The sequence below is a fragment of the Tupaia chinensis genome, unplaced genomic scaffold, assembly GCF_000334495.1.
Source record: "Tupaia chinensis unplaced genomic scaffold, TupChi_1.0 Scaffold000612_1, whole genome shotgun sequence".
Lineage (NCBI taxonomy): Eukaryota > Metazoa > Chordata > Mammalia > Scandentia > Tupaiidae > Tupaia > Tupaia belangeri.
In genome coordinates, this window is record NW_006160131.1 from 874,253 (window position 1) to 898,631 (window position 24,379).

Here is a 24,379-nt window from a genome sequence, read left to right on the forward strand (position 1 = left end):
CCTGCCCTGACTACACTGTGGGTGAGGGACAAAGTACTCCCCTCAATGCTGAAGATGTGGATTTGGTTCAGAAAAGGATCAGCACAGTGAGTTAAGTCACCTCGAACTCAGTAACTTTAGGAGAAAGCAGACATCTTTGAAGTGGATGCGTTGAGAGCAATGGCAGCTATTCTGCTGTCAGAACGGGAGAAGCCAGTGAGCCTTCGAATGCAGACTTTACATTTCCCCAACTCACAGGGCTAGGGAAGGTGGGAGCTCTCCCGCTACCTGGCTTGCCTCTTGAAAAGGCTCCCCGGGGGGGTTGGCTTCTAGGCAGACTCTTGAGATCCTAATTTCCAAGCATGTAGTTGAATACCAAATACCAAAATATCATCTTGCACATTGATCAGAAGTTTTTAAGATAAAAAGATTTCCTTTTGCCTGCCAATTCACACTCCCTGGTAGGAAGGGTCTCGTCAGACCTCACATGTCCTAGAAGGCTGCTATGGCACAGTCCCCCCTCCCCCCTCCACCCACAAGCCTCGTTTTCCAGCAGCTGTTCTGACGTTGCTTCTAACTGGACAGTGACTGCATGTGTATTTGAACACTCTAGTATTGGGCGCTGCCCTCGGCTGGCCCATCAGCTCAACGTGTGACAATAGTTCCCATTCAACAGCCTGAGTCTTCAAACAGCCTGATGGAAGCCTGGCTGGCTGTCCAGGAGAAGAGCGCCCATATAGGGAGGCGCACAAGTGGTCTGCCCAGCCAGGTCTGGCACGAAGCCTCCAGTGAGCGGTGGACGGGAAGAACCTACACGAAGCCAGAAGTGGCCCACGGCGGCCCCGCTCCCCACACACCTTCCTGCCCTGTGAGACGCACTAGGTGGCTGCCAAGGCCATTACCTGCCAAAGCCACTTCGCAGACAGGATGTCAGGGTCACATTCTCCTCTCAGGGTTCTTACATAGCCTGCATGCCCCCCACAAGAAATTCACAGTTTATTTCATGGAACAAAAATCTACGGTAATTTAACACACAACATAGTGAAAGGAGGCTCCGGCAGTGTGGTGCGGTTACCATTTTCTGATCACAACTACGGGTGACGGACAGAACGGGCACAGGACTGGCACCAAGCAGACCCTACTCACACGACCTCAGAGGTTAGGGCAAGGAGCCGACTAGCTGCAGTTAGATACTTATTCTCACACATGATAAATACTTAATATCATCAGCTTTAATGTTCTGGGTGAATTTCTTTAAAAATATCTTTTTCATGGTTTAAAATTCTTTTAAAAGAAAATAAGATGCTTTACCGTTTTCTCTTCCTTTTGAACGAAGAGCTCTTCCTCTGTGATGATGCGGGAAGAGAGAGGGGGTGAACAGGGAGAACTAGGCAGGTGGAATCCACAGAGGAAGTTCCGAGGTGTCAGTGAAATGCAGGGATGGGCCCCTCAACTTGGGACAGCCCTGCCCAGCCTCGTCCCTCTGCCTGAGTTCAAATGTCTCAACACCAGAGACAGACTTTGGGAAATAAAAGCAGATTCTATTTTTAATCTTTATATAAAGCGCAAATGCTTCTGTAACCTCTACTGTTCCCTCCTTGAAGTGATGGGGATAATCTCGATGGGAACTTATGAGGAGGAAATTGGGACCAAACACAGAATCCCGCCGAGGGTGTAAAAGCCGTAACTGAGACAGAACGGCCAGATGTCCGGGCCAGGAGGTGGCCTCTGGCTGAAGCTGCTGGCTAAGTTGGCAAAGCAGAGAGGTAAACATGTCTGGTCTGGGGACAGAGGGCGGGTGGGTGACAGGGAGGACACTAGCCCAACAGCACTTCCTGTTGGCAGGAGCTCCTGTTGGAGCTGAGTGAATGGTAGGGCGGGATAGCACCAACAGAGTCCCCAGCCCACGGGCCCAGCTCAGGGCAGCAGTAACAGGTAGTCAGCGGCTGAGAGTCCTCTCTGGGCGGGGACACTGCTCTCTACACCACATCTCACCAGTCTCAGGGGAAGGGCTCCTTGGCCATGGAGCTAAGTCAGCAGGCAGGTGCTCTCCACAGAGGCATGGCAATTCTCAGGGAGGTGAAGAGGACCCCCTCCGTTCAGCTAAGAGGGCAGAGGCTCAGGGAGAAGTAACTCTCCATCCGGATGGGCACTCTTCCTGAGCTGGTAGGTCTAGCTCAGGGCCCGCCAGAGTCCCTAGTCCACTGCCCAAGACTGAACTCTGAAAGCACCTGAGAGTTTGGGGGTATGAGTGAGGGGCATGCAAAGGGAGGACAATCAGTACAGAAGAAAGGTGAGTCTGCCAGTTGCCTTTTCCACCGCTGGAAAGCCACTCTCGACAAGGCCAGCCCCAAACCGACTGCTCCTCCAGGACAGATGTCCAGGTCTGCAAGGCCCAGGCAGCAGCAGTGCACCGGCCGACAGCCCCCTGGGCTTCACTGCAGCACTCTTCTGTCTGCAGGGGAGACCCTGCGTGAGTGAGCATCCACGCACACGCACTCACGCACACCCCAGCTGGAGACACTTCCTCAGCACAACCACTCCTAGTGCCACAAACAGCATTCAAAATGAGTCTGGAGCACAGAGCCTCTCGGCACTTGCTGTTACTTCCTGGCCAAAGGTTCTTGTAAAACAGCTTGGAAACCCAGGCAGGCCTGTCCAGCTCACAGGGACCCGGCCTAGTGCACGTGCTCAGGAAATCACACTGAATGAACTTCAGTTCCTCCCAAGGTTCATCGTGTGCCCTCGACAGGGCTCTGTAGGTCTGGGGAAACTGCTTTGAGACCTATCAGCCTGACCAGCGGAATTGAATTCCATGCTTGACTCCAGAGTGGACTTTTTATTTCAGGTTGACCACGTGTAAAAGTCGGGGGAAGAGACCCGAGCCTGTGGCCCTCCTTGGCTGGGGCCCACATGGACCCCCATGGATGGCTTGCACAGCCGCGGACCCACTGCGGACGTCAGCAGAGTTCTGAGTGTTGGGATAAGGAGAGAATAACAGCTGGAAAGGGTTGGGGCGAGCTTGTTTTTGGAAAAAGAAAGATTTCCCTCCACAAATGGTACCCTGGGGGTGGCCTGTCAGGCCACGTGACATTTACTGGCATTATTTGTGCCCAGACTCTGCACACTTGCGACCAGGAGGAGACTGGTGAAGAACCGGAAGGGTATTTTGCTCTGGTTTGGGGTCTTGTCCTCTTCCGAGAGACCAGCAAGTCTGTGCCAATGTCTGTGAACTCCCAGCAGACCAGCAAGACTGTGCCAGTGTCTGTCCAGCCACTATGGGCCAGAGCCCGGCCCCCGATGAGGTTTTCCCCAGGCCCCAGGGACTCTGCTCTGTGGCTGCCAGCTTTTCTTCAGTGGGGAGGGAGGCTGAGGTCTTCCCAAGAGACCTGAAGGACTGTCCACTCCTGGCAGAAAGTCCAGGTAGCTGCTGGCCTGCAGCCAACTGCTTCACCTGCTTCACCAGGCCCGGAGCTTGACTGGGAGGCCCTGGGGTCTGCTCAGCCCCTGCAGAAGCTCTTCCTGACGCCTGAGTTGTTGGCTCGTATAAAAAAGCCTTGGTAGGAGGCTGAGAAAGGAGTCTGGACTGGGTGAGCGATTTAACAGCATGCCAGGGGTGTTCTGAAGGGGCCACTGCCTTCCCAGCTGGCTGCAGAAGAGGATCCGACACGCTGCCTTTCTCAGCTCGCGACGCAGGCCCCAGGCCTCTGCTGGCAGCCCATGAGCTTGACTCCAACACGGTCACCTTGTCGTCAGCCTGTGGCGTGACGTCACGGGGAGAAGCTGCTCGCTCCTTCTGGCGGGGCGTTAGGTCTATGAGGTCCATCACCAACGCGGCTCGATTTTTTGACTGAGTATTCTGGTCCACAGGCCTTAATGCCTTTTCCTTGGCCACCAGGGTCTGGACCACAGCTGACAGTACTTTCTCCGGAGGCGGGAGTCTCTGGGACAAAGAGGCATGGGACTTGTCTGGGGGCCTATCGGAAGTCTGGGGTTTGGGACCGCTGGTGACGAGCAGCCTGTCCGGCGGCGGGGGTCTCAGGCCTGCTGGGACTGGCGCCTTCCCCAGCGCCTGGGGCCTCGGGCTGGGGGCACCTTTGGATCTGTCCAGCCTCGGCTCAGCTGTCCCAGGAGGTCGTTCCAGTGGCTGGGACCGGACCGAGGGTGGGGAGCTTGGACCAGGTGCTGGGGTGGGTGTGTCGGATACCATGGGCCTTGGTCCTGCCGCTGCAGGTGGCCTGTCTGGTGGCCTCTGGCTGGACACCAAGGATTGGGGTTTGGTCCCTAACCCGGAGAGGTCTCTGACCCTATCTAAAGGCTGGGGTCTGGAGTCAGTCCTCTCAAGAGGTCTTTCGGGCAGCGGTGGCCTCTGACAAGTCCCTGCCAGAGCTTTTTTGGAGAGCGGCAGAGTTTGGGTAGTGTCAGCAGGTGCCTCATCAGGCGTCTTGGGCCCCAGAGCAGCTGTCCCGGACGACTGCTCTGCCGGGACGGTGCTTGGGCCTGGAGGCAGCGGCACCGGGGGAGGCACGTACTCACGGATCTCCCCAGGTTCCAGAGGGTTGGGCCCACAGGGGTCGTGCTCAGTACAAGACAGGCGGCCGTCTAGTTTGGAAATGAACAGCATCCCCTCCCGATGCTGCTTGCAAAAGGAGCTGGGGCACATCTCGCAGAAGGAGGCTGCTTCCTTCCCACAGACGTCACACTGGTGCCAAGGACACTCCCACTTCCCTGAAAACAGGATGAAAAAGAGCTGAGGGCAAAAGATTCCTGAGGTGGGTCAGGGCTCTGACTGCAAAGCCTCCTTCAAACTGCCACCTTCTGAAGGTCTATGCCAGTCACCAGCCACCACTCCCTTCTCGGAATTGTGGCACCAAACAACATATAAAATAACCACCAGGTACCGACAGCAGCTCAGCACCAGCCAGCCCCGCAGCGCCCCTTTACCCGGCTTGCCAGCAAGGGGAGACACTCGCCGCTACTCTCAGAAACAATGCTAGATCCTTATTTTTACGTTGTGGAGGCCTAGACACCTTTTAAATACGCAAGTCAAAGAGGAACACCTGTATTTTTACTCCTGCTTGTTTGGTTAACAGGAAAGAGATACAAATGTACCTCAAAAAGACCATGGAAAATGGAGATAAAGTATTTTGAGAGTCACAGTTTCTTCCTGTTATTCGTTTTACAGGAACTTTCTGAAGATCTCTCCTACAGCTACAAAAAACGGGGAAGCATATATACCTTTGCTCAATTTTAAGTTCTGAAACTACACAGAACTTTCCCTGTCACCCACACAAATTCTGTGGAAAAGATCCCAAACTAACTAGAGCGTGTATCTCCTCCCTCTTTCATGAAATCGGGGCTTTCCGGCCAGAGACAGTGGCCCCCCACGAGTAAGCACACTGGGCTTCGCCATGGCAGGCAGGCTGGATCGAGGCTGCTGTAGCCAGAGAGGCCGATTTGAAACGACTTCTCACTGGTATTGATAGGTCTGTATTACTGGCCTTCCCCTGGCCATGGCACCTTGCTTTGTCACCTCACTGCCCGGGCACACACATGGGGAAGGAAAAGCCACTTTAGGGACAACTCTTCTCACTTCCATCCCAAAGTTTTCCTTCTTGCAGTTTTTGGAAGCTGGCGCTAAAAATGCATGGTCTCACCGTGGAATGGCTGGCTCCTGGGTCCTCCCTCCCTCTGTTAAAGGGCACACCCAATCCCTGAGACCCCAAACCCCAAATCGCACCCAAAGGTCATCAGCTTCTTCAACCCCAATCCCTTGGCATCAAGAGTGCGGGAGCAGCCTTCTCACTCGGTGACAGATCTGACCATGGCCCTTCGGGAAGTTTACACTGCAAGAGGACAGATCCCACGGGGTAGGCAGGACAGGGATGGGTAAAAGGGTGCCGACCTACTGCTCACTGACTAAAAACTCTACCTAAAAACTCTACCTTGTTTCAAACCTTCATTGCAAGGTTTATTTATTCCGTGGGGGGTGGGGGGTGGGTGTGGGTGAAGGTACCGCAGTGCAGCTGCAGCCTCAGGCAGCCCAGAGCCCCGCACACAGTCCGGCGTGTGCAGGAAGGCCTCTGCTGCAAGCCAGGGACCTGGACCACGCCAGGACCGTGGCTTCCCTGCTTTACTGCCCCTGCCGGCCCTTGATCCCCCTTTCTGCGGAAAGGGGACGATTATCTCACAAACCTTGACTCTGTCTCTTCACATGCATCACGGGAAGGAAACAGACCTTCACGGTGGGCTGGGAGGACGGAATGGTGTAAATCTAAGTGCCAGGCTGGACGCACGGCTGGTGCTGCTCCCTTCCCGACACCGGGGCTGCCGAGCCTTTGCTGCCGCTCATTTCCAGAATGAGAATATGGACCCCGCCCCACAGGAAGACTACACAGGCAACTACACACAACTTTTGCCAGTTGGAAGCAAATGGCGGGAGCCCCTGAGCATGCTGGCAGAACCAAGGAGCATTCAGAATGGAGTTCTATACCAACCTGCTGGCCGCTTGGTCAGATTGAGACAGTCTGCATGATATACTTTCGGGCAGCCCGGCTTCTTGCACGAGACGAGCTGGCCGGCGTCCCCACAGCTGAAACACTCATCCTCACGCTCCTTTGTGACCTCACCCTGGGACCTGCGCTTCCCCTGCTGCTTCTTCTTGAGCTTCTTTGATTTCTCCTCTGTGGCAATGGGTTGATTCTAGAGGTAAGATAACGGGCAGTCAGTATTCTGTGGACATCACTAATCGATCATCACCACCAGGTTAACTACCCTCACTAAGCCTCTGTCTGTCTCTGGGAAAAGAGCTCTAACAGACGGTCGTGAAGATAGGAAAAGGTGCAGGATAGGCCCGGCCATCACGGACACCCGGCGGACGGCAGCGCCAACCACCGCTCCTACGCACGCTGCGCCTCAGCCTGAGTGGACTAGGACGCTCTCTTGCTGACACAGGATGGCGTCACAGGCCGCCCTTTCTAGGTTCCATGTCTGTCTAAATTCAATGCTCAAGGCGACATCCCTCTCCGTGTTCGCATTGCTGAATGAACGGAGTCTGAACACTCACTCTGACTCAGCAAGTTAATTTGCGGTACTTGCCCTCAACAAAGCGGCTGCTCGTTTACGTCAACTGGGTCGAGGCTCACCACGCCCATGACAGACCTTGCAGCCCACGTGTGCTCCGAGCCCTGGCTATCATCGCATTTCACCTCTGCCGGAAACCATGCAGGCTGTAAGGCTTACTCAAGGCCCTCCTGTCCCAACGCCAGTGTTTACTAACTTCCCACAAGAATCTCCTCTCATGTGTAAGCTTCTGCTCCACATTCCCCTCAGATTTGCAGTTCAATGCTGTTTTACACAGACCTCAAGAATGCAGAAACTGCCACCTCAGAGCACTTACTGCCAGTAACTAGAGGTTAGTTAGCTACTATTGTAATTCACAGGAAAGTAATACCTTAAGAAATGAGACCCTTTACCAGCCAGCTAAACAAAGCCCCAACCCCAGTGTAATATTGTCATGATCTTTTTACTTAAATATTTAATTTTATTATTATTTAATTTGCTATAGCACAAGATAATAAAACAGAAAAAAGAGAGATTGAGAAGGACCAAGTCACGGGGCCCAGGACTAGAGCCGCAGCACAGCGCCTACTGGCCTGTTATAACCTTTCTTATTTAACAAAATCAAAGAAGACAGCATTGGGCAGTCTCATTTATCTATGTCACTGTGCTCCTTTACTCTCGGTCCCTATGCCAAAGGGTACTTCTGTGTTCTGAACAATGCTACCAACCCTCAAGGTGAGCTAACCATGAGCTCAGAGGAAGCAGCGGCAACAGGGAATGCAGTAGGAGCCACTCTGCAGCAGACTTCAGTTTTCAGTATGCCGCTACTTTCGCCAGTAGACTCGAGAAGCATTCAGATAGATGGTCACTTACCATGCCCATCCAGTGTATACAAAAATTGAACAATTACTAAAAATGACAGTTAAGAAGACGGTAACAGCAAGGAACATTTGAAAATAATATTTAAGAAAGGCAGCATACAAGCTTATAAATGCTTAACAGTTACAGAATTATAGTTCAGTAAAGTGAATAAAAAATGGGAAGAGATAGCAATGTCTGTACTGTGTGGTGAGGGTGAGGGTGAGGGTGAGTCAGACTTCCGTCTGTGGTGTAACCCTACATTTAGCATCTTGAGAAACAGCAAAGAGAAAACGAACTATAAATACTCAGGATTTAAGCAGTACGTTAGGAAATAAAAGGTGCACCAGCAGTTAGTATAATGCTATGTTGCTGGACTCCCATGTAGTCGACTACGGTTCGCGTCCCGGACCCGGTGGCATAAATTCACACCAGGCACGTGTGCATGTGTGCCTAAGATCGTGAGAGGAGAATAGAGGATAAAGGACTGCGGTGCGGCCATTCTCCCTGGGGGGTGATTTCTCGCTTTCTATCTCTCTGTCTCTTTCTGTCATTCCGGCGAGTGCACACGCCCTATAGGAAATAACCCCCCCCCAAAAAAAAGGGAAATAAAAGGAAGAACAGCTGAGACCAGTAAGCCTGTGGGAAGTACACAGTACTTTATGGGTTCCTATTTTACATCTTTTTTTTCTAGCTAAAAAAGCATCACCAATTAAAGTCAGTTCTCAAAAGGCTTCAAGCCTGCCCAAAGATCCTTGCTCCTGTAACCAAACTGATCATCTGAATGCTCAACTTGCTGTCAGCCCCAAGGACATCTCATCAATGTCATTATTAGCAAATGCAGATGTCTGAAAGAGGGGTACCTTTGGCCTCACACCCAAGAAGCCACTGCAGTTCGGGGCTCCACACTTGCAAACGGTCTTTCCATTGCCAAGACATTCGAGGTTGTAGTTGAAGGTGAGTTCAGTGCCTGCATAACAATGGAAATATTAATCTCTCTGTTTAATTACGTTACTTCTGTATCAGAAAAAGATAGTACTTCCGAGAACAAACTCATTTTAAAAATAGCATTTACAAAAAAATTCTAATCAGTTAACACTATTAATTTGCTAATAAGACTAGACTGAAAAATTTAAATAGCTTAAGAAGCACTACTTAAAATAACTTTTACTATGGAGATGTTAATTACCTCAAGTTGTTTTTTGTTTCTTTTCTGACCATTTAAAACATGTACTGGGAACCAGCAGTTAGCTTAATGGCTATGTCTCTGGACAACCGCAGTTCGTGTCCTGGACCCGGTGGCTTAAGACTTGCGCCGGGCGCGTGTGTGTGCGTGCTCACGATCCCGGGAGGAGAATGGATTGCGGCGTGACCATCCCCCCTGGGGGGTGATTTCTCGCTTTCTGTCTCTCTGTCTCTGTCTGTCTGGTGAGCGCACACGCCATATAGTGAAAAAAAAAAAAACATGTATTAACTAACTATGAGAAACAACTTACTTTACACAGATGTGGCAGGCACTGGGAAGGCAAAGATCAAGAAAGTCTACTGGTCTGTGCTCAGGCAGACACACCTTACCAGGCAGCTGAACTTAAGAGAGAGGCCTCTCGGTATAGAGGAATACCAGACGGATAGTGCCTCCCAGGTATGCCACAACCTAGCTAGGTGATCCAACAGTGAGAGGACCATCTTGTCAGCCGCAAGTTGCCTCGGCCAGTCCCAGCTCGGTCTGAGGGTGGCAGAGCGATCTTCAACTGTTTTGATTCATGTCTCAGCAAAAACTCACTTGAAAAATCACGTTCTCATACATTTCAAAACTCACCAGCTTTACTGACAAACACCATCAATATTTTAAAAAATCATGCAGCTCAGAGGGTATTCCATGAATGTGTGTATCTGTATTCAGTAGTTTCATGAAAACCTTGAAGTTATAGATCAAGCTCCTTTTATTTATGGAAAATATACTTTTTTTTTTTTAGAGAGGTTTCTGCTATAGGGTGCATGCGCTCGCCACACAGAGACAGACAGAGAGATAGAAAGTGAGAAATCACCCCCTAGGGGGGATGGTCATGCCACAATCCCTTCTCCCTTCTCCTCTCGGGATCTTGGGCACGCTTGCACACGTGCCCAGCATGAGTTTTAAGCCACCGGGTCCAGGACGTGAACCGCGGTCGACTACGTGGGAGTTCAGCAACATAGCTAACTGCTGGTCCCTGGAAAATAAACATTTTATAACTTTACTATCAAACCATTTAGTCATCCCAGATTTACTTCTAATTCCTTATAAATGGCTTCCCACTCATCCTGGTACAACGGTCTCACTTCACACGGCCCCTCGTTTCTAGAGATAGGCTTCTAGGCAGGCCATGAGAGCCGAACATTCTCCAAATACCCAGTTCTGGAGCACCCAAAAAGTGAGGGCTTTTTAAAACAGCCTTGGATCCACAGCAATTAAGATTTGGCTGGAGGGGGACCAGCAGTTAGCATAATGGCTATGTTGCTGAACTCCCACGTAGTCGACCATGGTTCGAGACCCTGACCTGGTGGCTTAAACTCACGCTGGGCACGTGTGCGAGCGTGCCCAAGGATCCCAAGAGGAGAATGGAGGAGAAGGGACTGTGGCCTGGCCGTCCCCCTGGGGGGTGATTTCTCGCTTTCTATCTCTCTGTCTTTCTGGCGAGTGCACATGCCCTATAGCAAAACCTCTCAAAAAAAAAAAAAAAAGGATGGAGGAAAGGTGAATCTCTGGTTTCTACACCAGAGGGTCACTGTGGTGGGCTGAGGTGAGGAGAGGTCTGGAAATCTGGCAGTTTCCAAGGCAGAAAAAACTGTAGGGAGTTCACATTAAAGTCAGAGATTTGGGACTTCATCTCCTTACAAGCACCCGCACCAACCTTGAGGCACTCTCAGGTGAAGGTAGATGCGTGAGGTGCAGCTGGCGTGGTGGTTAAGATGCTGAGCTCCCAACGACCAGCTCTGGTCTAAGTCCCAGACCCAGCAGCTTGACAATCACACTGGGCACAGGTACGCGCGCAAGATCCCAGGAGGGGAAAGGAGAAGGGACTGTAGCAGGGCCGTCACCCCTGAGGGTCTATTCTCACTTTCCCTCTCAGTCTTTCTTTCTTTCTGGAAAATGCACACACCCTCTGGGGAAAATAAAGCCTTAAAGAATTACAGTGAGCCATTTAATTTTGATCCAATTTATATGGGATCCCTACAGTTGTTTGAGTTAAGAGACCACAAGCAGAGCTGAGGCCGCCAGGACTGTGGGGCAGGGTGAGAAGCCGGTGTTTAATGGGCATAGGGTTGCAGCTAGGCGGACCTGAAGGTCTGGCGCTGGATGGCGGAATGGCTACCCAGCAGTGGGGACACGTTTAGGGCCACAGAACTGCACACGGAAGAGTCACAACTGTCCACGTCTTCTTTTATTTTTAAACTGCCAGAGAGCATATGCATTCCTGTTTATGTCCATGGGAGAGAGAGACAGAAAGCACTTCTCAGTGTGGTGTGGTCATGGTGTGGTCATGCTACAGAGCTTTTCCGCCAGTTCTCTAACCAGTCAGGATTCTTGGCGTGTATGCACACGTGCCCAGGGTGTTTTTTAGGACTTTATGGCTGGTAGTCAAACCACAGTCACCCAAGTGCAACCCAGGTCCCAGTGCATGGTACTCAACCACTGTGTAAGGGCCAGATCCAGGCACACCTGTTTTAGCACATCAAAAAGAAATTAATACCTCAAATCCGTGTACAGGTACCACCTAGAACACCTTTGGAAACTTCATCAGAAGGATAAAAATAAAGGATTTTAAAATTTATACATTAATTTATTTCATTGAAAACCTTTTTCTTTTTCTTTTTTTTAGGTTTTGCCATAGGTACAAGGGTTCACTGGAGACAGAGAGAGAGGGAAAAATGAGAAATTATTCCCTTGGGGGATGGCCACACTGCAATCTCTTCTCCATTTTCCTTTGGATTCTGGGCACACGCACGTGCACACACTCCCCTGGCATGAGCTACAGGCCACCGGGTCTGGGATTGGAACTGTAATAAGGCAGCCACTTAGGAGTCCAGCACCTTGACTGCTCTGTCACCTGCTGGCCCCTAGAAAATGTCTCCCTGGAGCCAATAGATGGTGTGAAGGCCGTGGATCAAATGTGGCCAGAGCTGGAGCCTTGAAAAACACGCAGTCGTGTGCCCACATGTGCTCAAACCCGAGGAGAATGGAGAAGGAGCTGTAGGGTTGCCACTGCTCATGGGGCTGCGTCCCACTTTCTCTTCCTCTCTCCAGTGAGAGCACATGCCCTGTTAGCCATGTTTTAAATGATGTTTTCACTCCTGACAGTGCACATGTGTGCAGCACACAGGACAGAGGTGGGGTGACAGATGAGCGCCCTCCTCGCGGCCAGGTCGCGCCATGGTCCTTCCTCTGGTCCTCCTGATCTCAGGCGCGCTCACTGACTGATATTTTGGGCTGACCAAGCTGAGGATTCAAACTGTGGTCACCAAGTGGGACCTGACTTGAACAGAGTTGTTATTGCTGAGCCAAAAAGCCAACCCTGGACATACATGGTTTTCAGGTGATAAAGCCTGAAGGTCAGGTCTTGGCTTCAGAATTATTATTATTTTCTCTTTCTTATGCTACCAGTTTTTAATTAATTAATTAATTAATTAACTTACTTATTTACTTACTTACTTACTTATTTATTTATTAAAACTGGATTCCCTCGACAAAGGCAAAGTAACAAAGCAAGCTGCGGTACCAGCAATTAGCGTAATGGCTATGTCGCTGGATTCCCATGTAGTTGCCTGCAGCTCACATCCCGGACCTGGGAGCTATAAACTCACGCCGGGTGCATGTGCATGCGTGCCCAGGATCCAAAGAGGAGAATGGAGAAGGATTGCGGTGTGGCCATCTCCCCCGGGGGGCTTCTTGCTTTTTGTATCTCTCTCTGTATCTGGTGAGCGGACGCTCCCTATAGCAAAACCTCTCCCCCCAAAAACAAACAAACAAAAAAAACAAGCAAGCTGCCAGCTCTGGGACTCAAACCACAATCAGCTATGTGGGAGTCCAGCGCCCTCAATCACTACACCACCTGTTGGCCCCTAGCCCCAGAACTGTTAATGATTTCGTTACCTGCTTTGATGTCACTCAGGGCAAAGAGGCCAACGCGGGTGTCCCCGTTCACAGACCACTTCTGAGTCTCGCAGTTGGGCTGGCAGCAGTGATTCATGAAGCGAGCGTAGTTTCCCTTGGGACCAGCATCAATGATTCGATCCTGGAATTCCAAGAGAAGCTTCTCGTAAGACTTCCTGAGACCTTTGCTGCCGATTAAGATCAAGGCTATTCTAAGCTGGAGTCCCTACCCACCCTGTTTGAGGCCCCAGAGCTGTGGTTCTCCAAGTGTGGCTCCTGGCCTGCAGCAGCATCACCTCCACGAAAGTGCTCGTGTAAACCGGGGGCTGTGTGGACACACACCCACGCAGATGCTCTGGGGCGGTGCACACTTACAAGCTTGCCAGGCAGTTCTGACACATGCTCAAGTTTGAGACCACTGCCTTGGAAGCTGCAGCTTGTCTCGCCCTCTATTTAGGTCATTTTTAACCCAGCTGCAAGTTAGAAAATCACCCAAGGAAATTTTAATACTCGTGACAGGAACCAACACAAACTAAGCTCAGAAAATCGGGACGTGAGGGTCTCACAAACCTGAACTGTACAACCTGGGGAACGTTTATAGAAAAGGGCCTGTGACCAAAGCTGGTGGACGACAGGAAAATCAAGAGCACCTGAGATTCAGGCCCGAAGAGGGATTGCAGAGAAAAACACTAGGACACGAGACGGGAATGCCAAACACAATTGCAGGCAACGACAAAACGGAAAACCCCGCTCACTGGAGGCGGCAATGGATGCTACAAGGAACTCTGCAATCACTGTTCTGGCCTTCTCATGCACTGCTCACACCTTACGCACTCACACATCCTGTCCCAATCTGCAGAACGCAAGGGTCTGAGAATTATCAGTACTTTTCTGGCCTCAAACTTTAATCCTATGGGGGAAATACAAACAGGTCGAAAGCAATGCTAAAGGAAGCCGCACAGCCTGTGGCTGTGGACAGCAGGGGCAGCAGCGGCAGGCAGCACACACTGGGCTCGAACACAAATCGAGCGCTCCCACGGCTGAGGAAAAGCGTTTCGGGTAGGACACAGAGGCCTACCGAGACCACAGTTGAAACAGCACCACCCTCAAGCTCTGCCTCCGGACACTGACCTTGTCGAGGGTGAGCATGTAGAAGTTAGTGATGTCGTGCTCTTGGGCGTAGCGGATGCGGGCTCTGCACTCCTCTTCATCGATGAGCTCGCCCACGTACTCATTCACAAACTCACCCTAGAACGAGAACCCACTCCTAACTCAATGGCAAAAAGCACAAGAGGTTTTACGTGTATGCTGTATTTTGTATTTAATAAACGAAAGCATGCTCCATGCATGTGATTTCACATGAGTGCACCCAGTCACCCGACGCCTCGCCTCCATGGTAACGAGAACGGTTCTGCAGCCATTTCTGACAGCAGGAGGCCAGGGTGCCTTTCTAAACTAAAGCACTAAGTAAACATCTGATAGAATGGATGATTACTCAGTAAAGGAAAGCTTTCTTACAAGGAGACAGGGCCAATCTCTTACCAGCCCGAGGGCACGAAGGTTAGTCTGCCCTGCTGGCTGCTTCTCCACTGTCACTCTGCAGACCTCCGTGCCTGCCACACGGGCCTTCCCTGCGCTGGCTCCATACCTGCATGGCCTCCATGCTCACCGTGAATGAGCTCAAGTCTCAGCTTATTAAAGCCCAGACACACTCATTCCGGCTCCCTTGCCACATGCCTCCACAGTGTGTCGCATGTCCATACAGGCTGGGGCTTCTGGTGGCTCTCCCCTCTAGAATGCGCACTTCTGAGAGCACAAAGCCTGGCCCTCGGGCTGATTACTGCACATGAACCACAACACCAGCTGCATCGCAGACGAGTAACTGACTGGCAGAGAGCTGAACCTACCAGCCCATGTTTGCTACTTCCCAGGAAGACGTTTCAATACAATTCTTTAGAAGGCTTATCTTCTTAGATATTAAAGGCTGTACAATATTATCTATTTATTAGAAAGTTATGATCAAGCTTCAAGTTGAAGATGTTACAGCATTTTCACTAGAGAAGGCCCAACCCAGCTGTCTGTGTTTCATGAGCCCAATATGTTTTCTCCTGGCTGAAGTATCTCGTCAGTATGGCCTGACGCCTCTGTACCGTGTGCTCACTGGCCTGCCTTTACTTGCTCAAGGACGTTCCTACAGAGCAGACAAGGGTGCAGTCGCTCAAGAACCCCACTGCCTACTGCCTCACAGCCACCAAAGGCCATCAGAGACAAGAAGGCAATCCATGCTTAGGCCTTTCAACTCGGAAGGAAATGATAAGACAAAAATACTAAGATTAATCCCTAAATAGCTTTATTTCCTCTGTAATGATTTTTCTCAAATTCATGGAAAATGTATGACTATACTGAGCAACAGCAAAAAAAAAAAAAAAAAAAGCTGGTGATTAAGAAAAGTCTGCCTCACCTTTTTAATATCTGTCTTTGTCCGCAGACCCCAGCCCCTCTGTAACGTGCGGAAGATCTCCACCTCTGGGTACTGGCGCTTGGAGAAGCACTGGTTCTGGCAGCGCCCGCCGGCAGGACACACCGTGGGGTGGCACTCGTAGAGCAGCATGCGGTTGATGCACTCGGAGTCGATGCCGCAGGGGTTCTCATCCGTGGCCTTACAGTTGCAGCGGGGGATCTCAGACAAGTCTGCGGTAAAGATCTGGACCCTGCCGATGGGGCGGTTCACCTGGAGAGGCACAGCGTATCAGCCACGTCTGTCCTTGAGGTGCACGCCACACGTTACCTGATTCTGAACCGTCAAGATTTAGGCAGCTTGGTATAAAAATAAAGCCTAACTTGATACAGAACAAATACCACAAAAATTTCTTTTGAATTGTTAAAACTCAATTTCGAAGATGGTAAGCAAGTGTACTGAACACTCAGTTTCTGTTATGGACACAAGATGGCGCCACTTTGGCTGCTACATGAAACTGGGAAATTGTTCAAATAAAGATATCCTTGGGTGACTCGGTTCCTATATAAAAAATGTATTGTGGGACCAGCAGATGGTGTAATGGCTATGTTACTGGACTCCTATGTAGCTGACTGCAGTTTGAGTCTCAGACCTAGTGGCTTAAATTCACACCAGGTGCCTATACGTGTGTGCCCAAGATCCCTGAAGGAAAAAGGATTGTGGCGCGGCCATCCCCCTGAGGGGGTGATTTCTCAGTTTCTGTCTCTCTGTCTCTTTCCGTCTTTCTGGCGAGGGCACGCACCCTATAGCAAAAACCTCTCAAAAACAAAACAAAACAAAAAAACACAAACTATCATGATTTGAAATCTTTTAATCATTCTAAAATCACTATTACTTATTTCTGTACTTCAAAGTCCCAAATACTTTCATTTCTAGCACTTTTGTGTTTATTTCCCAGTCTTATTGTTTTTAAGAATTATCATTATCATTTTCTATAGTATATGTGCATTTATTAGAGAGAGAGAGAGAAGAAAGCAAGCAAGCAACTAGGTCTGGGACTTGAACAGTGGCCAGCCACGTGGGAACCCAGCACCTCAATGACCATGCCACCGCCTGGCACCTTGTCTTCCCCTAGTCCTAAACAAGACTGAAAATGTGCAACTTCTCTAGAAATACATAGTCCCCAAACCATTTTCTGTAACAACTAAAAAGCACATGAAGTCTCAATGCCAGATCTGTTCTTGAATTCTTTAAATTACATAAGAATTTTAATTTTCTTATTAATGGGGTATATTCTCACTACACACAACCTATTCAATAAGGCAGTTCTAAGGAGAAGGATGACAGCAGGGAGCACAAGTCTGCAGGTCCTAAACGGGGCACTGGAATAAAGAGAACTATCAGGGCTGGCAGGTGGTGTGGTAGTTAAGGGTACTGGACTTCCACAAGGCCGACTATGGTCTGAGTCCCAGACCTGACAGCTTGTTTTCTTCCCCCCAGCCCTCTCTGGTCAAGATTGCTTAAATAGGGACCAGCAGTTAGCGTAATGGCTATGTCGCTGGAATCCCACGTAGTCGACCGTGGTTTGCGTCCTGGACCTGGTGGCTTAAAACTCACGCCGGGCACGTGTGTGTGCATGCCCATCCCCTCCAGGGGGTGATTTCTCGCTTTCTGTCTCTCTGTCTGTCTGGCGAGTGCATGCACCCTATAGCAAAAACCTCTCCAAAAAAAAAAAAAAGATTGCTTAAATAAACAAAGGAAGTTAAATCATTCTTTTTTGTAAGAATTATTTTATTTAACTTTATTTATTTAAATTTGAACAGAGAGGGGGAGAGAGAGAAGGAGAGGGAAGAAGTGAGAGAGAGAGAAGTGAGAAAGCAAGCCACCAGATCTAGGAATAGAACTGCAGTCAGCCATGAGGGAGTCCAGCATCCATAACCACCATGCGGCCCAATAAAATAATTTTTTTTCTTTAAAAAAAAAAAAAAAAAAAGAGGGTGGGCCATCAGGTGGCATGATGGTTGGGGGCACTGGACCCCCACATGGTTGACCATGGTTCAGGTCCTGAATCTGGTGACTTGCTTTCTCACTTTCTTTCTCTCCCCCCGCCCCCAGTCAAATTAAAATAAATAAAGTTAAATAAAATAATTAAAAAAAATAAAAAAGACAGAACTATCTAGCTGCAGGTGGATGCTCACTCTAGAGTAGTAACTGACAAACTTTCAAGAAAGGGCCAGTGACTATGTTGGGGACTACAGCAGTAAACTCTCTGATGCGTGCCATTACAGCACAAAAGCACCTTCAGGATCCTAGGCTGCAATGTATACCCACCCAGCGTAGTTTTCAAGCCACTGGGGCTGACAGTCAAACTGTGATAAGCCACGTGGGATCCAGCTCCCTTAACCATGAGGTTATGGGGCTGGCCCAGAAAAATATTCCTTTTATTTTTTCCCCGATCACTTGGAAATAAAAAATAATCCTTGGTTGATGGGCATTAAATAAATAGGCGGGAGACCAGACATGGCCCATGAACCAATCTGCCAACATCTGGAGAAAATCCTTCTCTTAGAAATACAGCATGAAGAAAAAAAAAGAAGTTGAAAAGAAATACTGTACATTTATTTAAAAGAAAGAATCGGCCTCTAAATTCTAGAATGAGCTAATTCACAGGAAGTGGCTCCAGTAACAGCCACGCTCGTTCTGATCAGTGTACTTTTGTGAAATGCCTGTCTTGCTGTTATCAGGCACCGTGTACTGTGTGAAGTGTCACTATCCTTTGCGGACAATGCCAGAGTGTGTGCCAGATAGAGAAAGCGCCCCCAGTGGGGCCTGGTCTGCTGCAATGCCTGCCCTCCACTCTCCTCCTGTCAAGGATCATAGGCAGGCGTTGACATGACTGGGATGCTTTTTAAACCAATAGGGGCCAGATTCAAACCGGGTTGGCCACGTGGGACCTGGCTCCCCCCACACTGTACTTCACACTACGTCATGGGAGGCCCGCACGCTACTTTCTTTGAGGCTCAACTCCGTGCTCGCACAGAGCTACTCTGCTCAACTCTCAGCGTGCGGCCAGGGCCCTTTTACGATACCGTCAAAGATGTCGAGTTTCTTTCCTTTGGCAGTTACAATAAACCAAAGATATTGTGTGAAACTGGCTTTCTTAATTCTCCTTTATCTTTCTTCAAATGTTTTACAACTTCATCATTACTCATTATTTCTCACTGACCATACTACGCTAAAAGACTGGCACAATAAGGAACTAGATGAGGGAGTGCCACGCACAAGTGCCCCGAACAGTCACACCTGGCTTTCTCACTGCAGTGCCGGAGCGTGACGCCTGGCTTTCTCACTGCAGTGCCGGAGCGTGACGCCTGGCTTTCTCACTGCGCTGCCGGAGCGTGACGCCTAGCTTTCTCACTGCAGTGCCGGAGCGTGACGCCTGGCTTTCTCACTGCACTATCAGAATCCTGCATCCTGGGAACCAGCAGTTAGTGTAATGGCTATGTCGCTGGACTCCCACGTAGTTGACTGCGGTTCGTGTCCCGGACCCGGTGGCTTAAAACTCACGCCGGGTGCGTGTGCGTGCGTGCCCAAGATCCCGAGAGGAGAATGGAGGAGAAGGGATTGTGGCGTGACCATCCCCCCTGGGGGGTGATTTCTCGCTTTCTGTCTCTATGTCTCTCTCTGTCTGTCAGGCGAGCGCACGCGCCCTACAGTGAAAATCTCTCCAAAAAAAAAAAAAAAGAATCCTGCACACTCTCTCCACAAGGAAACAAAGACTGAAGATACCATCTTCATAGTTTGTTTCTGATGGGACTGACACATTCAGCAAATAAAAATCCAAGACACACAATTAGATTTGATTATCAGATAAAAAAACAACTGATACCTACATTATTTATGTCTGACACAATATTTGGGACATTCTTAATCCAACTAGACTCTAAAGATGGTAAAATTAATCTCCAGGTTAAGATCTCAGACTACCACTACCAGACTTTTTTTTTTTTTGGAGAGGTTTTTTTCTATAGGGCGTGTGCTCGCCAGCCAGACAGAGACAGAGAGACAGAAAGCTAGAAATAACCCCCCAGGGGGGATGCCACACCGCAATCCCTTCTCCTCCGTTCTCCTCTCGGAATCTTGGGCACGCATGCACATGCGCCCGGCGTGAATTTAAGCCACCGGGTCCGGGACTCGAACTGCGGTAGACTACGTGGGAGTCCAGCGACATAGCCATTACACTAACTGCTGGTCACGCAGACTACCAGACTTTAAGGGAGGAAAAAAGTCATCAAGGAGTGATTAAAAACAGTGTGTTTCTAAGGAAATGATAAAAATAGGGTATCCTGTACCGGAACACAGCCAAGTATTTGCAAACAAACTCTCGGGTAGCTTCATTTGAATAATAAAATTAAAAGCATCCTTTTGTGTTTTATGCTATTTGAACATCAATACGAACCTAAATGGTAATTAGGGTTGTAAAGAAAGGCTTTAGAAAAACTAAAATTGCTAAAAAGATTCTTCTTACCTATTTATCTTTTTTAAAGCTTTATTTTTAATTTAATTTGACCAGAGAAGGACAGAGTGTGTGTGTGTATGTGAGAGAGAGAGAGAGAGAGAGAGAGAACCACGCCACCTGCCAACCTCCCTGCTTATTTCTATAAATTATTCCTGTAAGTGAACACTAGAAATACTTAAATACTTAGTATACTAAAAATTAGGGAGAATCTACTGGCCTTGGATTGTAACCTGTCGTGTCTTGTCTTAGGTAGACTGAGGACTAGGTATGCCTAACGTTAATTCTCCTGACCTTGGGAACCCAACACTGTCACCTGAAATCTGAGGGTTCTTCCAGAAGTTCACGAAAAATGAATGTTGTGGAGAAAGAAAGAACAGCAGAAATTATGAATATTTTTTCATCTCAATAAACTTGTATTTTAATCTTTTATTTTTAAAGGCTTTCGGCATTGGGCACATGCACTCAATGAGAGAGAGAAGGAAAGTGAGAAATCACCCTTTGGGGAATGGCCCAGCCACACTGCCTTCTTCTCCATTCTCCTCTCAGGATTTTGGGCACGCGTGTACATGCACCAGGCAGGATTTTCAAGCCCCCAGTGGGTCTGGGACTCGAACTGCAGTGTACACGTGGGAATCCAGCTATCTTAACCACCAGGCTAGCTGCTGGCCCTTTAAGGGCATTTTTTTCATAACCTTTTGAAACTCCCTCCTATCTTCAGCATCAGCCATCACTGAAAACGATGGTATTAGCCACATTGCCTCAGAGACATTTATTTTTGGTCGTGACTCTTGGGTGCTTGTGAAACTGTAAGATGCGGACACTGGGCTGGCGCCACAGTCCAGGACTGAGGAAAGCACAGTCTCAGTCCCTGTCTCTGCGGCTTGGGACACACCCAGCCACGTGTGTGGGTACCGACATCCAGAGGACAGAGAAGCGGTGGCAAGGGGCTGTGGCGTGCTCTCTCCCTCTCCCTCTCTGGTGCACACGCCCTCTGGCATTTACTTTAAAAAAAAAAAAAAGATGGGTTTTTTTTTTGGGGGTTTTTTTTTTTTTTTTCTGCTATAGGATGCATGCGCTCGCCAGACAGACAGAGACAGAGACGGAAAGCGAGAAATCACCACCCAGGGAGGATGGCCATGCCGCAATCCCTTCTCCTCCGTTCTCTTGGGATCTTGGGCATGCACGCACACACACCCGGCGTGAGTTTTAAGCCACCGGGTCCGGGACGCGAACTGTGGTCGACTACGTGGGAGTCCAGTGACATAGCCATTACGCCAACTGCTGGTTCCCAAGATGTGATCTGAATAGAATCTGGAGTCCACTTATGAGAGGACTTTCTAAAGTAGAAAAAAAGAATTATCAATTTAGTTCTTTTTTTTGTTTGTTTTCATTTTAAGAGAGGTTTTTGCAGTAAGGTCCATGGGCAACACCGGAAAGACACAGAAAATAAATAAATAAAAAGAGACAGAAAGTGAGAAATCACCCACAGGTGGCCACACTACAATCCTTTTCCTCCATTCTCATACTGGATTTTTGGGACACATACACAAGCACCCAGCATGAGTTTCAAGCCACTGGGCCCAGGACTTGAACCCTGGTAGTCTATGTGGGAGTCTAACAACGCAGCCATTATGCCAACTGCTGGTCCCACAGTTCATCTAAGTGCATGCAACAAGCTGGAAATGGTGCTCTGGTATGTTTCCTTGTCTTCTTTTAAGCTCATACTTCTGCTTAAAAAGAATTGTACCTATGTTTCCAATTCTCATGAACAGAGCAGAGAGAGGGAACTACACAGTATCTCTCTCAGAGACGGTCTCCCAGGAGTTTTCCTCACCTTTATATGTTTATAAGGCGGTGGTTTCTTGTCATTCTTTCGGTCTTCTTGCAGCTGTCTTAGCTCTTTTTGGGCCTTTAACTCCTCAAACCTTGCTGCGGCTTCCTGAAGAGCTAAGAAAACACACAGCACAAGTCACTTAAAAACCTCTGCATGACAGGCTGGCCCCTGCAGCACGGTCGTTAAGGGAGCTGTATCTCACGGGGCGATGTATGGTAACATGTCAGGCCTGTGTGTGTGCACAGTCAAGCACGCTGACAGGATGGAGAGACGGAGGACAAATGCAGTGTGCCCTTGACCACTGTGGGCAGCCACCCCCGTGAGTCCTACCACAGTGCCCTCCTTTGATTGAAAAAGAGCCTCTGGAGGAAGCTGATTCATGAGACTTATTCCCCAATTTGAGTTGGAGAGAATTCGTGTTTTACAAAAAAACCCCCCAAACACCTAAAATGATATGAAAAAGAAAGAAGAGACATAAACTCCAGGTTATACAGATCATAAAACAAAATATAATCGATGACTAAAAAGACAATAACATAGATTACCAGAGAAGGAAAAAACCTGTTTAATGACTTGAAAAACTTCAGACAGGATTTACAATTCATTTTTCTTTAAAAGAGAGACATAACCTCCAAATAGGTTATAAAGTCCCCAGGTTATACAGATCATAAAACAAAATATAATCGATGACTAAAAAGACAATAACATAGATTACCAGAGAAGGAAAAAACCTGTTTAATGACTTGAAAAACTTCAGACAGGATTTACAATTCATTTTTCTTTAAAAGATTTTGCCAAGGGTCAGGAGGTGACACAGTGGTTAAGATGCTGGGCTCCCACATGCCTGACCTAGTTCAACTCCTGGACCTGGTGGCTTGAATGTCACAGTGGGCGCATGTGCCAGGAGAACGGAGAAGGCATTGTGGCATGGCCAATCCCTGCAGGGAGTGATTTCCCACTTTTCCTGCACACATGCCCTGAGGTAAAAAGGTTAAAAAAATTACTTTTGCCATTTGGCGTGAGCGCTCACCGGAAACAGAGAGTAAGTGAGCGACAGTCAGAAATGACCCCCAAGGGGTGGCCACGCTGCAATCCCTTTTCCTCCATTCTCCTCTCGGGATCGTGGGCACGAAGGCACACGTGCGTGGTATTGAGTTTTAGGCTGTTTGCTTTGGGACTCTAACTGCAGGTGGCCCTGTGGGGTCCAGCCCCCTAATCCTCCATGCCACCTGCTGGCCCCTGAACAACCAGGCTTGAAGCTCAATCGAATTTCCTTTGCCCTCCTTCTCCCGTGTGGAGAAACACCGTGCTCCCTGGTGCTCAGGCCTGTGCTCACTCTCCTCTTCCCTTCCTGCGTGCCTGTCCTCTAGAGCACCTCCCTACCCTTCTCCCAAGAACTGTCCTGGGACTGCCAGCTCTCAGTGTCAACGATGCATAGCTCTTCAAATCTCATCTACACTCAAGTACTGTACTTAACCTCAAAGCGTGGCAATATGTGAAAAGTCTAACAAAATCTTAAGATGCACATTCTTCTCCACATAAAACCCAATTTAAAAAATTGTATTTATTAGGGAACCAGCAGTTAGCGTAATGGCTATGTCGCTGGACTCCCATGTAGTCGACCGCGGTCCGTGTCCCGGACCCGGTGGCTTAAAACTCACGCCGGGCGCGTGTGCGTGCGTGCCCAAGATCCCGAGAGGAGAATGGAGGAGAAGGGATTGCGGCGTGACCATCCCCCCTGCATAATGGCTATGTTGCTGGACTCCCACGAAGTAGACCGTTGCTCGAGTCCCGGACCCGGTGGCTTAAAACTCATGCCGGGCATGTGCGTGCGTGCCCAAGATCCCAAGAGGAGAATGGAGGCGAAGGGACTGCGGTGTGACCATCCCCCCTGGGGGATGATTTCTCGCTTTCTGTCTCTCTCTGTCTGTCTGGCGAGCGCACGCGTCCTATAGCGAAAATCTCTCTCAAAAAAAAAAAAAAAATTATTATGGGACCAGCAGTTAGCATAATGGCTATGTCACTGGACTCCCACGTAGTTGACCATGGTTTGAGTCCTGGACCTCATGGCTTAAAACTCATGCCGGGCCAGTGTGCATGCATGCCAAGACCCTGAGAGGAGAATGGAGAAGGGATTGCGGTGTGGCCATCCCCCCTGGGGGGTGATTTCTTGCTTTCTGACTCTCTGCTGGCGAGTGTACGCGCCCTACAGCAAAAAAACTCTCCAAAAAAAAAAAAGTATTTACTATTATCTTTTAATTTGACCAGAGAAACACAGAGAGGGAGACAGAAGGAAAGTGAGAAAGCAAGCCACCAGATCCAGGACTTGAACTATGGCAGACATGTGGGAGTCCAGTCTTTAACCACTACATCACCTACCAGTCATCATAAAACTTAATTTTAATTAATTCTGCTGCTTCTTCTTTTTTAAGTCTCTTTAGGGGCAAGTAGGTGGCATGAAGGTTAAGGCACTGGACTCACGAGTGAAGGACCACAGTTCAAGTCCTTCACACTCTGGCTTGAAAATCACATGGGGTG

At 49.1% G+C, this 24,379-nt stretch overlaps 1 protein-coding gene across 3 annotated transcripts in view; it reads right to left on the reverse strand.

The window, feature by feature from the left end:
* Nucleotides 1-2,798: 2,798 nt before the first annotated feature.
* NSD1 (nuclear receptor binding SET domain protein 1) overlaps nt 2,799-24,379 on the reverse strand; it is a 140,835-nt gene continuing 119,254 nt past the window's right edge. For all 3 annotated transcript variants that reach the window (XM_006158871.3, XM_006158872.3, XM_014591740.1), the window contains 7 exons: nt 21,842-21,954; nt 15,492-15,761; nt 14,162-14,278; nt 13,031-13,172; nt 8,763-8,869; nt 6,477-6,681; nt 2,799-4,707 (listed from right to left, as the gene is read on the reverse strand). In XM_006158871.3, coding sequence (XP_006158933.1) covers nt 3,083-4,707; nt 6,477-6,681; nt 8,763-8,869; nt 13,031-13,172; nt 14,162-14,278; nt 15,492-15,761; nt 21,842-21,954 — 2,579 coding nt within the window. In that variant the 3' untranslated portion in view covers nt 2,799-3,082. The remainder of the gene's footprint in view (nt 4,708-6,476; nt 6,682-8,762; nt 8,870-13,030; nt 13,173-14,161; nt 14,279-15,491; nt 15,762-21,841; nt 21,955-24,379) is intronic.